Source organism: Amphibalanus amphitrite, unplaced genomic scaffold (genome assembly GCF_019059575.1).
Source record: "Amphibalanus amphitrite isolate SeventyFive unplaced genomic scaffold, NRLGWU_Aamphi_draft 000065F_arrow, whole genome shotgun sequence".
Taxonomy (NCBI): domain Eukaryota; kingdom Metazoa; phylum Arthropoda; class Thecostraca; order Balanomorpha; family Balanidae; genus Amphibalanus; species Amphibalanus amphitrite.
The window spans coordinates 1,109,927-1,126,831 of NW_024881561.1; the positions used below are offsets into that span (position 1 = coordinate 1,109,927).

Below are 16,905 nucleotides of genomic sequence, written 5' to 3' on the forward strand. Positions count from 1 at the left end.
TCTAATTAGATCTCACCTGTGAGACGCACGGCAGGCCCATCAGGAAGCAGCTGCTGGAAGCGATCAGCGTAATCAGCGCCTTGCTCTTCCGCGTGGACGGGAACGCGTCGTAGATGGCCGTGGTGACCGTCTCCAGCAGAGCAAACTGTCAGCACAGATCAGGTCAAGTCAGGTCAGATCATGTGACAGTCCTCGGATGACATATTATATGTATAATCATTATCGGTTAGTGGGCTGTAGACATCGTCAAAAGCCATGGAGTGGCATGCAATAGCGTGGCGTCTGAATTTATGCGTTTTATTACGTTTTTTTCCGGCCTATATAATGTAAGAAGGGCGAATATCTTTATCTCGGCGCCATCGCTCCTCTCTATATCTCACACGGCCGACCCCGACTGACCTCCGAGTCCAGTCCGAGTGTGTAGAGCATGAGGAAGAAGAGGACGGACCAGAGCTGCCAGCCGGGCACGGCGCCGATGGCCTCCGGGAAGGCGATGAAGGCCAGGCCCTGGCCGGACTTGACCACCTCGTCCACCCGGACGCCGGCCGACTGCGCCATCGAGCCCATGATGCTGAACACGGCCACAGAGGCGATGATGGACGTGATAAAGTCCAGCGAGGAGATGAGCATGGCGTCGATGTGCACCTTGTTGTTGAACTTGTTGTACGAGCCGAACATGATGATGCCGCCCCAGGAGACGCTGAGAGAGAAGAACATCTGCTCGGCCGCCTTCTGCCACACCTGCCGACGGGAGAGGGGGAGAGAGAGGGTCAGAGCGGGGGTGAGGAGGCGAGAATTCGAGAATGCGGGCAGTCTAGTCAGTTAATCATGATCAGTATCGTGGCAGTGAAGTAAACACGACACCCTCCTGACAGACGAACTTATCAAAACAATATCTTAAAACGGGGCTGAGGACACTGTGGACACCAGCGACGGGCGCTATTCCGTAAAAACCTCGAGCACCCAGCTCACGGGAATTCAGTGCGTAAACAAGACGCCGGGCACACATCAAGACTATCGAAGACTATCACCAACCCAATGATGAATACGCCGGGCGGCCTGGGCACTCGGCACTCACGTTGATGTCCTTGAGTTTCTCCCAGTCGGGGATGAAGAAGAACTTGACGCCGTCAATGGCGCCGGGCAGGGTACAGCCGTAGGCCAGGATGGCGATCAGGAAGGCGTACGGCACCGTGGCCGTCACGTACACCACCTGAAACATCATATCGGTGTCACATTGTGCCAGCGACACACTGTGATGTACGGCACCGTGGCCGTCACGTACACCACCTGGAACGTCATAGTGCCACTCCAGTGTCTAACGTCACATCGTCACGCACTGATCCGTGACGCGTCACATTAGTACGTTAGCCTGTAGCCGCTGGATGATGTTGAGCCGTGTGCCATCTTTGATATCCGAGGGAGATTACCGGGTGTGTTATGGGTCTAAAGACTCGTGCCCGTTGTCGTGCGTGTGTCCCTGGCATCCGTTTTAAGTGCAGCCTAAGCAACGAACCTTATAATAAAAAGCATTACTTTGTAATGATAGATAAATGTCAGTGTTTAATGACAAGGTGCACTGCCTACTGAATAAATGGGCCTACATTTTCACTCATCAATAGATCATTCGCAGTGAAGAGACAACCGAAACATGTTTGTTAACCCGCGCCCCGCTGGGCTATTCAGCCATAGGCGCCCTGCTGGGGGGGGGGGGGGGGCAGATTCTTCCCCCCCCTGTCTAACTTCCGAACCGATGGTCGTAGAAAGACGGGAAAAACGGCAATCGAAAGCTCTCAACAAGGCGGATCTTAAGAGCCCTTTTTTTTGCTTAAGTAGGTCAGAGGTCAGGTCAAGGTCAGGTCAAGGGTACAAAATGCAAGTTTCCACAGTATCGGCCTTGCACCGTAGTTGTCGAAGAATGGACTGAGACTGATTGCCCAAAACGTGTTCTTAGACTACCAAGACAATATTCGTTGCATACAATGTCATTCAAAGGTCAAGGTCAAGGTCAGGTCAGGTCAGGTCAGGTCACCAAAAACAAAATATAGAAAAGGGCATGTGCGACACATGTTTTATGGGTCATTTTACGCATAGAATTCAATAGGCACACTCAATAAGTGATATGGACCACCTCTGGATGACTTTCAGGTCGAGGTCAGGTCAAGGTCAGGTCAAGTGAGGTCAAATTTTGAAGTTGGTTGTTAAGGCCTAAAAAGGTGGCTATCTGATGCAGTTTTTCACGGCGAATCGAATGGTGCTATTTTTGTTTCCGTGCGAGGTCTGAAACATCCAAAAAAATCATTTTTCAAAAAAAAATTGTGTGTCATGACGTCATAAAATTTTGAATAACTCCCACATTTTTGAACCGATTCTTCTAAAAATTGGTATGTATGTGCACATAGACTTCTCTGACATATATTCCGGTTTTTTCGATGCAAAAATTTTGGATATTATAATTATTTTTCCAAAAAAGTCAGTTTTTTAAAGCCATTTGGGCCAAAATCCAAAATTTTCAAAAAATCGAGATACGGAGATAGCCATTTGATAGACAAAGTAGAATCACGTATAACATTTTTTGTTACGTGTTTATTCCTTTAAAAATGAAGATGTTAGCGGCGTTTGAAATTTTGCCGTTTTTGAGGCGAAAATGGCGAACATGACGTCACTAAAACGTCAATTTCTCAAAAAATTTCCGACGGATTTCGCTCAAATTTTCAGGGAACGTGTCAAATTGATGTATGATAAGGTACTGAAAGTTTAACGTCGCTGGCGTAACGCGTTTAGAAGTTATTGGCGAAAAACGGGAGGGGGCAGATTCTGCCCCCCCAGCGGGGCGCGGGTTTTAACCCTCGCGGGCCCGGGGGGGGGCGTTTTTCGCCCCCCTGGCGAATATTTGCGATAGCTCCCGAACGCTTAGGGATAGGAAAGCTAAACTTTCGGTACCTTTTCTCTCATCAATTTGACATCTTCTGAAGTAAAAAATTTCGAGCTAGTCCCATTGATGACGTCACAGGGTCGATTTTTCTAGACGCCTGCATGGCAAACTACGGCATCACAGACGCGAACTTCAAATAGCTGCCAAAATAGAGTTTTAGAGATAAAGACAAATTACGAGCACGGTTGTGTAGCGTTTGACCTAGAGAAAAATAGAAAAATAGTTTCGGTGACCTGAGGTCACAGGTCAGGTCAACGACGCCGAGCTGTGGTTTTAGTTTTTCGCAAATTACTTCGACAAAAATGGTCCTAGAGCTACGGCATTGGTACCATCGCATTCGCCTTGTCAAGCCGCGTCGAATGATATATATTGTATTTGGAAAAGGTCAAGTTTTATGTTGACCTCATGTGACCTCGAATGACCTCTGGTTGACCTTGACACATGAAAGGTCATTTATGATGGATTCGTACCCGCTGATCACGAATCTGGCATCTATTTTCCTCTAAGCCTTCATTTAGAGCCTCTGGATGGCAAAATTGTCTTATTTATTATTACCAACTTGAATCAGTGAAATAGCCTCTAGCAAGGATACTCTTCAGTGACCTTGACCTTTGAGCAGCCTTGTATCGTAAGATGAACCACAAATAGGGACCTGATAAGCCTCAAAACATTTCAAAACATCTTGGAAGTTAGCAGGCAAGATGTACGAAAAAGTGCAAAGTTTGAGATCAATTTTAAGCATGACCTTGACCTTGACCTTTGATTTTGAGCACATTTTCGGAATCCTCAGATTCTCTTCTTTCGTTTGACACCCAATTTTGCCGGTTTTATGCATCCTGCCGTCGTCTAGAACGCTTACTTTGAGATCACTACACATGTGTCGGTTTTTGCCTTTAACCTTGACCTCTGACCTTGAAAATTGACCTGAGGTCAAAAATTGTAGGTGCTTTAGAATCGTCTCGTAAGGACCTTTCGTTTGGTATCGCTTTTGTTTCCGTAGCTCCCTTATTTACGGAGTTAGACAGGGGGGCGAAAAAAGCCCCCCGGGCTGCGGTGGTTGGGATTACCCCCGGGCCCGGCCGGGTTAATCTTTGACATACCCGATTTATATTTAATGGAATAACCTTCTGTTCAAAATTCTAAAAATTGTCAAAAGTTACCAAAAACACTTGAATATATTTCGGAGGCGTTCCTTCATCGGTTCAAGTGAAGGAACCTGGTTCATCACTTGAACCGATGAAGGAACGCCTCCGAAATATATTCAAGTGTTTTTGGTAACTTTTGACAATTTTTAGAATTTTGAACAGAAGGTTATTCCATTAAATATATTACATATAATGCTGTTCACCAGAGTGCTTCGTCATTTGATTGCAATACCCGATTTAGTTTGCATCGCTACCGGCAGCCGCAAGCCACAACGTTAGTTGACAGATTGGTGTCCAGCTGAACAGTCGCTCCTGGTTCAGACTTGGCCGGGTGCCCGTGTGAAATGGCACCTCAAGTAGCACGTGCGAATCACGTGTTCTAGTGCACTGTCCGGCACGTCTAACACTGGGGGTTCCCACGATTTCAAAGCCATGGGACCGGGTAACTTACCGACTGCATTGCAGTAGCACTTAGGTACTGCTGCAATTGCCATTGCAATGGTACTGCCGATATCAAACATACACAAACTTCACAAACAAGTCAACGTAGCTGTCTCGCCATATCATCGTTTTTGTTTGTCGGATCAATGGTACACGTTCATTCCTAAAACCCCCCGAACATTACATTCAAGAGACATGTCAACAAGCGTCGTAGGAGACACCTGCGCACGTTCGTCTGCTGAGAGACCACCCTGACTTCAGTACCCACTCCTGTTGCCTACCTTGCCGGAGCTCTTGACGCCTTTCATGAGGCAGAGGAAGACGATGATCCAGGAGAGTAGCAGACAGAGCGCCAGCTGCCAGTTGATGTCGCCAATGTCACCCGGCGTGGCCAGACCGTCCGGCTTCAGACGCAGCACATAGTTCCTGCAGCGGACAGAGGGCAGGTGTCATGTGATAGAGCTAGTAGGTGTTGCAGCGGAAGACTCGAGTATTATTCTATTTCGGTACAATTTGCCGTCAGCAGTAGCACTTATCAGTAGACCAAGCGCCGCAAAGATACAAAAGGCAAAACGCTTGTTTAATTTTGTGCATGTGTCATAAATTGTCTGATGACATCGTTCTCACAAAACCCCTAGCCGGCTGATGTGAGCCGTATCAGCGTCCCTCCCGGCCGGCGGAGGGCACCCACTTGAAGTACTGCTCGGAGGCCAGCTCCGTCTTGGTGTGGCAGTCCACCTCGGGGACGAAGTCGGTGATGTTCTTGGAGAGCAGATACTGGCAGGCCGGGTACGAGGCGTTCCGCACAAAACACTTGTCGTCGGCGAACCACTCTGCGGGCAGACGTCGCGAGATCAGTCAGTCGATGGAAGTTTCGGACAAAGTTCAGCCAACAGTGATCATTTAGGATCGCCGATCGGTTTTGCTATTGCATATCGCTGCGTAATGTGTATGGAATATGGATGTTGACATAGTGAATTGTTTCAGCCACTGAATCCCAACAGTCACGTGCACAGTCACGTGCACACGTGCGCTGTGAGGAGACGGTGCCCGGTGATTAGCGAGCGGTAGAGACCGGCTCGGACGGCTGGCGGGAGGGGAAGGCCGTTACTCGGGGGGGGGGGGGGGAGAGAATCACCAAGGTAATCCGGTGGTGACGCGCTACAGACAGAGTTGTCGGAGCGACACAGCGCAGCCGACAGACGGCGGGGATGTAGCGGAAAGGAGGAGGCACACCGGGGACACGAAATGGATCATCCGAGAGTGCGAGTGAAGGAAGACCACGACGTGAGCATGTGAACGCGAGATGGATACGGCCGGGGCGGCAGGGATGCTGTGAAAAACAAAGGCGGGAAGAAAAAGCGTGAGAGAGAGAAATACATAACTAAAAAGTTGATAGAGCGAGTCAAAAAAGAAGAGAGAGAGAGAGAGAGAGAGAGAGAGAGAGAGAGAGAGAGAGAGAGAGAGAGAGAGAGAGGATAGAGAGATAGAGAGGAGTCTCGTACCATGGCACTCGGTCCAGGGCGCCGCTCCTCCCTGGAAGGAGGCGAACGTGAAGAAGAGCGTGTAGGCCATGATGACGTTGTAGTAGATGGCCACGATGACTGACATCACCACCATGGCCGCTCCCACGCCTGGAACAGGGGACCAAAGTGCGCTGCGGTCAGGCGGAAGGGGCTGGGAAGTGGCCAAAACACGTCTCAATGGCGTAAAATAGGAGACAGTCACACCAGTGATCAGAGGAACCATCAGCATGTGGTAAAGGTATTAACTAGTTAATATAGCGTGATATTATGATATCCTTGCATTTGCCAACTCCATACTTCTCGTCCATAATCTCGTCCATGCGGCCCGTATCCCAGGTCGAGATGCTATCTTTCTGTGCATAATTGCAGTCTCCAAACGGCTGGGATGCTGTTTCATGTGATGTTGCAGTCTCCGATGTGACTTTAGGATCCCGTCTTATGTGATATTGCAGTCTCCATAGTGACTGCGATGTTGTCTTGTGTACTATTGCAGTCTCCGTAGTGGCCAGGATCCTGCCTTATCCGGTAATGCAGTCTCCGCAATGGCTGGGATACTGTCGTATGTGATATTGCAGTCTCCGTCTCCACTGTGTTCAACATTGAGAGAACAAAACATATGGATACCCACACCGTGATAATGAGGTGTTGTGATATGGTCTTTGCTTTGTATAAGTTGGTATTTACCGCCGCAAACGAGGTCGATTTTTCCATCCCACAGCACGGTTGTATGTAGGTACAATTTGTACATAATCACACTTTACGCGGTGACGGCCACCCACAAGGCCCCGCCTCGGCCGCGCCGGAGCAGACAGAACCTTGGGGGCAGACATGGCCCGGACCGATACTGGCGTGCGACAAACAAGATCACGGCGCGACAAATACGCTTACGGCGCTCTGCGGGCGGCGCGTGACGCGCCCTGGCGTGACGAGAGTGGCGCGTCGTGACGCCGAGTACGCTGCGCTAGAAACGGAAAGCGTGCTGCGGCGCTCCACAGCTCGCGTTTTTGTAGCGATGATGAGGAGATTGCTGCTGTGTGCAGCAAATGGCCGAGAAAGGCAGGCCGTGATTGTTTTTAACCGAGATAGTGTGGATAGGGGTGATAAAGCCGATCATTTAGGCGCAATTTATCTGCAATATATCTTATAACGCTTCTCAAAGACGACGTTGATACGTTCTTAATGCGGTAAAAGATAAATGAAACGAGCTATAATAGGAGCGCGGTTTTTACCAGATGTTTACTCCAAATAGACATAAATGTATTGAAAGCACAAACCACCACACTAACACGGTTCTAACTTTCTTCAACTGCATTCTAAGAAAAAAATATAATATTTTGCAAATGTTCGGTTAGGTGTGTGGTCAGCTAACTATTACGCTGATTAATTTTATCTTATCATGACTGACATACGCTTGCCAAAGCCACCACAAGATGACAATCAAAAAACTTCCTGAGGTGAAGCTGCTGCCCATTGCGTTTTCAACTCTCTGCCTGAAGCTGCTGCCATGAAATTCAACCGTGAATGTCATGTATTGGGACCCGTCAGCTCTTGGTACTCACGACCCGGTAAAGGTCAGTTTACGCTAACTCTTCTGGCCGCTGATTATTCGTTATAACGTCACTCAGATTGGCTCGCTCACAGCGAGTGGTCGCGGTTCACCGGGCCGATCACCGCCCGGTCACCGCCGGGCAGTGACGGACGGTCCTGCCGGGTGGCGGCGGCCACCGTCACGGTTCGTGACGACCGTAACGCCCCGTGAGCGGCCGCACCGCGCTCCCACGCGACAGTGAAACCCCGGCGGCCGCCGTCCGGCAGAGTGGGAGGGTGGGGAGGAACCCGGCGCAGGGCAGCGGCGCTCCAGAGCCAGCCATCTTGATCTACCCATCACAGGGTCTGCCCGAGAGGCCGCCCCTCTGCTCTGGACTGGTGTGGTATGGTTGGCCATCCCTCCGCGGCGAAACTAGCTCAAGTTAAATGTCAATCAGGTTCACGCTTGCACGCTTGCCTGCCAAATTTCCTGGAGTTGCAAGACGTGACAACGGAATAGACCATTTTGTGTTAATGATCGCTGGTTTGGACCAAACAATCAAATCCGTACATGGACGTAACGAGAACTCGAATTGAGCCGAGCAGCATCCGTTGTCTCACAGCTTCAGACGACCATGGTTATAGGTACAGACGATTGTCTAATTGCTACATATTGCCACAGATGTCCGATTACATCCGTGACAATACTCTGTAGTATATGAACATGCAGGTAGCGTGCTGCTCTGGGAATAAGGATACGAGGACCCAATAGTCAATAATATACCCCAGCAGCACACAATTCTCGGTCCAGCGCCTTACTCTGACCCGTAACGTGGCCTCACTGACCCGTCGCCTCACTCTGCCTCAATGACTCAGCGTGACTCGGCGTGACTGGGCGACTCACCTTTCATGACGGGCGCCATCCTCCACATGGAGACGGGTCCGAGCTGGCTGTACTGGCCGATGGCCGTCTCCATCAGGTACATCGGCTTCCCCACCAGAAACAGAATGATGATGTACGGTATCAGGAACGCGCCTGTTGACGGAGAGAAGCGGGGATGGGATGAGGGGTGGGGTCAGACACTTAGACCAATCACACACTACGGGTGGTCTACCCACCAGAAACAGAATGATTACGTACGGTATCAGGGACGCGCCTATCGGTATCAGTAAGTGCGATATCAGGAACGTCCCCTCTCAGAATTCAAGTCCCCTTTGGTGAATATCATCCGGGTCCTTAAATTGCTTTCGAAATGTTCTTTCTCCTTGAATTATCACTTTGTGACTTAAAGGGCAATAGATATAGCGACAGTGAAGGTTCTGCACATTGTGGCGTGACTGGCCGTCCGCTGGAAATGTCATAAACGGCTGCGGTTCTCGTGAGCCGGCGTTTGACAAGGCCGCCGAGTTTGGAGGCGGCAGCGGCGGGTGGGTATACAGGGGATGTTTATGGCCCACCGCACACTGGGCCGATCGCCAGGTCTAGCACGACATGGGTAAAAAAATCGAACTTTGTGGATGTGCAATGAAACCTATACCAATTTGTTCAAAAATGATCATACTACATTGCTGTGGTCTTTGTTTTCCAACACAATTGCTATTTCATGGCGAAAACTCAGCTTAAACACGAACTTCGGAATCGTTTGGACCGAACTCGTCCCCCGCACTCTTCGACAACGTATCTTTGATCCACGAAAACAATCACAATTTGAGGATGAATTCCACATTTAAATACATCAAACGATAGCTCCGGGTCTGCAGAACACACATAACCACATGAAAATGGCGAGCTCTTACTTGGTTATGATGTATTGGCACCGCAAAGATTTAAAGACGAAAATATAATTTCACATAATTGATGTCACACACAAATAGACTTTTAAAAAAAGTACCGCAGAGTACCGCTTCGAAAATCTCGCTGCATGTCAATGATTTATTGCGCTACAAGATCCAACAGTCATTTTTTGCGACTTTTTGCGACTTTGGATGTAGCAGCCAAACATCAACCCGCGCCGGACCGGTGCTCGGCGTCAAACGCGCCGGGCCGGGAGGTGTTGATTGAACACTCCCCTTCTAACTCGGCTCTTGGGCCACATAGCGACACGTAGTAAGTGACATTCGAAAGAGCGCCCGAAATTCCAGATGGAGTAATTAGTCATTTCTAGGTCAGGTCAAAGGTCACGTCACCAGAGGTCATCAAAGGTAGAATGTTGCATATATCAACATTTCTCGAAAACCGACCCTTACCTCGGGGACCAATAGAGCTACATCGTCGCGGAAAAGTGCATTCAATTGCTCTTTTAGCGGTCTTTCTGAAATAAGCCCTCAGATTTGGCTTAACCCTCGCCGCTAGTGGTGTTTTTCCAGCCGCGAACGTATAGAAGGGGTCCGTTGGACCCCCCCCGCCGCTTCGCCCCTGATCGAGCTAGAGCTTATCGGAAAAGACGAGCGTGTTGCCCGTGACAAGAGGAAGCTGATGATACCCAATTGTAAGGTCCTAGGTCATCGATTGACCTTCCAGGTCAGGTCAATGACCCAAAAGTCGGGAAAATCGGGACCTGTTAGAACGTCGTAAAGGGTGGCTGCTATGTTTTTTTTTTTGGGGGGGGGGGGGGGGGGAGGTGCTGATCACGAATATAATGTTATTTACGATCATAGATGATGTCTTCATACATTTAGGTCAGGTCGGGTCAGGTCTGGTCAGGTCAACCAGTAAGGGTTTTGCCGGGTATTTGCAGTAGGTGGCAACCGCCTCTGACAGCTTTGTAACATGTTACGAAAGCACCAAAGCTACATAGTAAATGTTCAAATGGTTGCTAGATTCGAATTCAGCTCCAAAAACTAGCCTAGAAACATGTAAAACTCGAAAAAGTGAACCAAGGTCATCAAAGGTCAATGACCTTACCTGACCTTCTGGTGACCTTGACACCCACCCTAATGCATGGGAGCAGCATAATAACCCATGTTTGAACGCTTTAAGCCAAGAAAAGACTGCAAACACGCGGCTAATGCGAGCCGACATACGCTGAATCGCGATTCCGACCAAACATGGTCTCAAAAGAAGGTCACAGGTCAAAGATCATTAAGGTCAGGGTCATGAAATTTTCAGGTTAGCCGTAAAAGTAGTTATCGCGAGGGTACTAAAAGTTTCGTTGCGATCGGCCGCTTTTTACGCGAATTACTCGCGAAAAACCAAGGGTTCCGTTCGAAGATTCAGGTCCTGTCGCGCTACCGGGTGTTCATTAATGAATGGAATAAAGTAGCTACGTCACGTGATAACAATAAATCACGTGAGCGCATTTTTTCCCTTGTAAATATGAAACATAGGCTTTATCATTTTTTAATACATGATAACTTTAATCACAGCATTATCCAAACGCTTATGAATGGCTCTGGTTTCGAAGAGCCCAAATCGGCACTTCAAGACAAACTCGCCGTTCAATTATGAACTAGCGGGTTGGGTTGTGGAGAACTGTGCCGGGTTGGAAAGTCTTACCGTGGTTAGACGGGCTTTCCGCCTTAAGCTTTCTCCTAGAAAACCAGCAGCAATACCACATACCACATCTGAATGCTTTTCAGCGTTCAGTGGAGAGATTTAGGATGGTTGCAACTTGCAGCGACACGGCCATGTGTGCGCTCCGGGCGCCAGCCGATGACCCCTGGTGAAATGGAAAAGGTCAAGGATTTCTTCCGGAAAAATGCCACAGCTCATGCTCGGCAGGCGTGCGAAGAGCTTAAAATGTCCATTGGAAAGGTATGGAAGATCCTGATTCTGTCATGATTGGCCTCCCTCGATCGAAGTTCAACGATCGGATCATCTCGCGCGGAGGTACCCATCTGCACTGGCCCGCATACAGTCCCTACCTGTCCTGCCTGGATTTCTCGTTCTGGACCCAAGCTTTGAATCGCGTGGTAGAATCGGAGCCGGAAACAATCAAAGAACTGAAAAAGGTCGTGGAGGACTTCGCCCGAACATAAGCGAGGAGCAGATGAGGAAGATGGTCCGGCACACACAGCGCCGGGCAGAGCCGTGCGTGGCGGAGTGAAGGTGTTACTTTGAGCACTTCCTGTAGGAGACACAAGTGGCAAGCGGTGATCGCGATGATGTCATCATAAATGATAAACCCTCTTGAAAATGCATTGTGTGATTTGATAACGTGAGATGAATATATATCTTTCTGGTGCCTACCTACTTTATTCCATTCATTAATGAACACCCGGTAGAATGGCATATCGGCCCACTGTGCACCGGCCGACCCTGGGCCCGGCCCACCCACACACCGGTACTGACGGATAGCGAGCCCAGTATCGGGGGGTTACCGCACCGGCGGCAGCTGTTTGTGTGTTGATCTTTTGCGTCGCAAAGTTCACAGGAGAAGTGTCTGTTCTAAAATATGACTAACAAATCGGTAAGAACCACAAGACATGCCAATGAAAAGGATTCCCCAGAAATTTTCTGATGGTATGAAAAGCCTCATCCATAAAAATCCATGTTACCCTCAAGTCTCGTACTGCTCAGTTTTTGCCCTTATAGGTACTGCAACAGAAACAGCCAATGCCGATGACATTTGCTTGATAACGGCATACCGGATATACTGCTTCAATAAAAATGCGTATACCTGCCGTCGTGAGTGAATAACAAGGCGGCTAGTTTGGTAACCATGACGTCTGTTTAGCGTGTACCGGAACTAACCACCGGCCGCGGCACGGTCCAGGGTAGCCGAACCGCGGCCGTTTGGTGCTGTCCGCCGGCCGCCGATGTTCACCAAGGTGTAACGAGATTTCTCCTTTTTACCGGCGCCCGTTCCCACGGCTCTGGAAACGCTACGGCGATGCCGGCGGACACCGGCTGGGTGCCGGGGACGGCCGAGGGGAACAGAGGACGGGACTGCTCCAGGACGTCGGCAATATAACAGAAGTGTGGTGATCTGGTGGGTCTGTATAGTGTACATACGAGGGGGTATCGAAAAGTTCTGATCATCACATCTCGTATATGTACCCTGTATACCCGAGCCCGTATTAAAGATAGTGTTTTTTTTTTTTTTGCTATCAAATATCTACCTATATTTTTGGTTACGCCTTGCTTGATAAGATTTAATCCCATTAACCCACTTTATTTATATCTACACGCGCACCAATAACGGCTTGGAGAACATTAATCACGCACCCACGACTTAGCGGCAATGTTTTCTTTTCTTCTGCTTCCCCTGACCTCCTTTCCTCACATTCCTCTCTCTCTCTCTCTCTCTCTCTCTCTCTCTCTCTCTCTCTCTCTCTCTCTCTCTCTCTCTCTCTCTCTCTCTCTCTCTCTCTCTCTCTCTCTCTCTCTCTCTCTCTCTCTCTCTCTCTCTCTCTCTCTCTCTCTCTCTCTCTCTCTCTCTCTCTCTCTCTCTCTCTCTCTCTCTCTCTCTCTCTCTCTCTCTCTCTCTCTCTCTCTCTCTCTCTCTCTCTCTCTCTCTCTCTCTCTCTCTCTCTCTCTCTCTCTCTCTCTCTCTCTCTCTCTCTCTCTCTCTCTCTCTCTCTCTCTCTCTCTCTCTCTCTCTCTCTCTCTCTCTCTCTCTCTCTCTCTCTCTCTCTCTCTCTCTCATTTCTCACTATTTCTCCTACTTACTCTCTTCTCCATTTATGTCTCCGTCTTACTGCCCATCTTTTTTATCTCCACTCCCTCTCTCGTCTCATCTCCTTTCCATTCCTTCAGTCCGTCCCGGCGCACTCACCGCCGCCGTTCTCGAACGTCAGATAGGGGAACCGCCACCGTTCTGGTATGCCAGGTAAAGGGGGAACCGCCACTATCGTACGCCAGGTACAAGGGGAGCCGCCTTTACTCACCGCCGCCGTTCTCGTAGGCCAGGTAGGGGAACCGCCAGACGTTGCCGATGCCCACCGACAGGCCGATGCAGGAGAATATGAACTCCCACTTGGAGCCCCACTGGCCACGGTCATGGGTCTGAGTGACGTCCGCCTTCGGCTCGACGGCCAGCGGCTCCGGGGGCTGGACAAAGACAAAGACAAATTTGTCAAAGGTCAATCATTTCATTAACAGATCTGGTTCACGAAATATGTCGCACAAAATATAGCTAACTTTATAAAACATGACTAAGCAATAGGTTATTTTTGGGAACATCTACGAACATCCGGTGAGTGGACGGGGACTGTTAGTAGTCCTAACTAGCTGCAACTGACGCGTGTGCAACGAATCGCCCAAGCTTGTAAAAATGCGGTGGCTTTGGACCCTGCGCAGCTGCATGATGACCACGTCCGATGAGTTCATACAAACAGTACGTGGAAACGAGCATTTTTACCGGACTGCACCGTGTGCCTTATTAGTCGTCGTGACTCGTGACCGACCACTGCGGGAACACTGAAATAACACGCTGACCTTATGGTTGCAGCCAATCACCACAAGACTTCGCATTGAAAAGGTTCGGCGTGTATGAATGGCAAGAGAGATAGCAGTTACCCCTACCTCTTTGTAAAGATGCTGACTGATATCAATCTGGAGACGATTCATATCACAGGTGTATCACACCAGTTTAACTGGACAATATCCTGTCGGGGATAATTCAAACTTCACTCACTAGGGCGACTACTCACCAGGGCGTGGTCCTTTCCGTTGCTGTAGGCTGGCACGTAGTTGCTCTTCCAGGAGGACTGACCAGAGGGGCCATGTCCGTTCTGATGTCCGTTGTGATGTCCGTTCTGGTGTCCGTTCTGGTGTCCGTTTTGATGTCCGTTCTGATGTCCGTTCGGGTGGCCAGAGCCACCGTTCGGCCGGTAACTCATTGTTTGCACCGGAGGAGCCTGAAAAGAGAAGAAAGCTGTTAGCATCTTCTGTTGAATTTTTACTTCGGAATGTGCCCATTTCGGGACTATATAGCGTTACTTAACTGCCAATGGACATGTGTTGTTCTAAATATATACGTGGGATTCATACCTGCGGAATGCACGATCCCAGTCTGCCCCTGGTGTACCGATCAGACCAAAGCTGTGGTCCATTAATTGGACTGATCGGATCAAAGCACCGGTCCATGTTGGACGGCCCAGTCGGTGGCCCGGGACCCGTTCCCGCCGGCCCGGACCAGGGCGGACCGTGGGCGGACCGGACCGGACCGCGGCGGACCGGCGGTCGACCCGGTCACAGCGCAGGTCGGTGACACAGCACTGCCAGGGACTGGTTCGACTTTCGAGCAGTGTATTTTTGTGACACCGCCGGCGGCTGTGACATTTCCAAAGTGGCTCACTGGGTACCGTTCCGCACTGGCAATCGTGCGATTAGTGCCGCATCATAAGGAGATACGTGAATTAATGTTATGGTATATAAACTGTGGCGTGATCTTGTGCGAAACACCGGAAGTCTAAAACAGAAACAGTCCATTCCCTGATGGGATCAATGACCAGATTTCGAACAACATAATCCTCACCCTCACAATGGTGCCATACCAAGATGAGCCGCCAATATTACCGATCGAGGCCGTCTCGCTGAAAATGAAGGTTCGATCGCCATCGCGATGGCCATACATCGTCACATAGCTGGCTACTGTGAACCGTCAGCGACACATATCTGGCCGATATGAGCCTATAATGGGCCACCACGGACCGCTATATGGGCCGTCAATGAGCTTTATAAGTGAGCCGGAGGGTGGGTGGGTGTCGCGCGCCAGCTGACGCCCGGCGCCGGCCTCCTGTCCAGCTGCCCCACACCGGTCGAGGTGCCGGGTGCGGACGGGCGACGGGAGTGTCAGACGGTCCTATCGTCTGTAGGACGGCTGAAGGTCCTATCGTCTGTGGGACGGCTGATGGTCCTATCGCCTGTAGAATAGCTGACGGTCCTATCGCCTATTAGGACGGCTGACGGTCCTATCGCCTGTTAGGATGGCTGACGGTCGTATCGCCTGTTAGGAAGGCTGACGGTCCTATCGCCTGTAAGGATGGCTGAAGGTCCTACCGCCTGTATGACGGCTGACGGTTTTCAATTCACACTTCCCGGGAATGTTTTCATCGTCTGGTCATGCGCTAATTCTGAATCCATCAATCAGTTCATTAAAAATTCGAGCTAAGCTGAAGTAAATAAATTATAGAAGCATAATCGACTCGCCTGACATTATGAATGAAGCAGTGCGATATTGCTCGTTTATCTCTAAACACGACAGTGTTCATATAGTCATACACTCTCCTATCTGGCTCTCATGACTCTTGATATTTGCAAAGCTTGTCTGACCTCAAATTCAGTTGTTTCTTGATAAGAATTTCAACAGCAAAAACAAGCAAGAGTTAACCACTTAACTAGCCTTTCACCTGAACTTTTGAATAACCTAATCAAGAACCAGTGTCAGGTCATCACACTTTGCCTGATAGCGTTTTCGAAGCCGACCTGAATTTCTAATAATCGATGTTCGGGCGCCTATTTCGGTAAATTTCGGAGCTAGCCGTCCGTGGGAACACAATAGACCACTTCTCACGTGTCTGCTGTCGGCTCGGCGCGGCGGCCAGTGTCGGCTATTGACGCCGGGCCCGACCGTGACCGGTCCAGGCACGGACGACCGGCCCGGCGGGACGGTGACCGGGAGGCGGGAACGAAAGCGTACCGGGACATATCGACCCGGCATGCACCACTGAACGCTTTCGGCGACCAAATTGTTGTGACTGATTTAATAGTAACCGTTTAGAGTAAACGTAAAATGATTCTCATGCCTGTATCGAAAAGTTTGCTCTCCCATTTGCGGTATCAGTTATATTCACAGAAAACTAGACCTTCTGGAACAGATCTGTTATGTTTGAGTATAGGCTAGCCATTGCTGTTGACATGCACCTCATTAAAAAAATGTCGGTCTGAAACGGGCATATATTGCTGTATAACATTTCGCCTGAACTTCGTATACCTACCTGTACCTATTGATAAGAGAAGTAACGGATCTTAAACAAAACACAGCCTTGAACGTGGTGTCAATAGCCACGGGATAGTCAGAAACGGCGTCATTTATTTCACATTTCCCTTTCTCCTTTGAGTTTTGCCTTTCAGACAGTGATCGCCTAGCGTAAATAATCGCTGAGAGTGAGTTTCTCATATTCATGACTACGCTTGATGACATAAAGCGCTTTCTAGTCTGTGTATGCTTATATTGTAGTCGGGCGAAGAAGGCGAAACACTGGGATATCCCCCAGAAAATAACTTAAGTCGACGTTTGTCGAATTCCGCCATGAAAGAAAAGGTTGAAAGATGTCAAAGTTAAAATAGACGACAATATGACACCCAAATGTGTTGTAGCTGAGATATACGATCTCATCCACAAAAGTCGAGGCAGAAATATGGAAAAAATTAACTGTTCGTTCG

At 49.4% G+C, this 16,905-nt stretch overlaps 1 protein-coding gene across 2 annotated transcripts in view; it reads right to left on the reverse strand.

Moving 5' to 3' along the window:
* The window catches only part of LOC122378787 (sodium-dependent proline transporter-like), a 43,489-nt gene that overhangs the window by 2,409 nt on the left and 24,175 nt on the right, over window positions 1-16,905 (reverse strand). For both annotated transcript variants that reach the window (XM_043360278.1, XM_043360279.1), the window contains exons 2-10: window positions 14,169-14,375; window positions 13,404-13,566; window positions 8,479-8,610; window positions 6,027-6,155; window positions 5,213-5,354; window positions 4,803-4,947; window positions 1,079-1,213; window positions 400-741; window positions 17-145 (exon numbers count right to left, since the gene is read on the reverse strand). In XM_043360278.1, coding sequence (XP_043216213.1) covers window positions 17-145; window positions 400-741; window positions 1,079-1,213; window positions 4,803-4,947; window positions 5,213-5,354; window positions 6,027-6,155; window positions 8,479-8,610; window positions 13,404-13,566; window positions 14,169-14,375 — 1,524 coding nt within the window. The remainder of the gene's footprint in view (window positions 1-16; window positions 146-399; window positions 742-1,078; window positions 1,214-4,802; window positions 4,948-5,212; window positions 5,355-6,026; window positions 6,156-8,478; window positions 8,611-13,403; window positions 13,567-14,168; window positions 14,376-16,905) is intronic.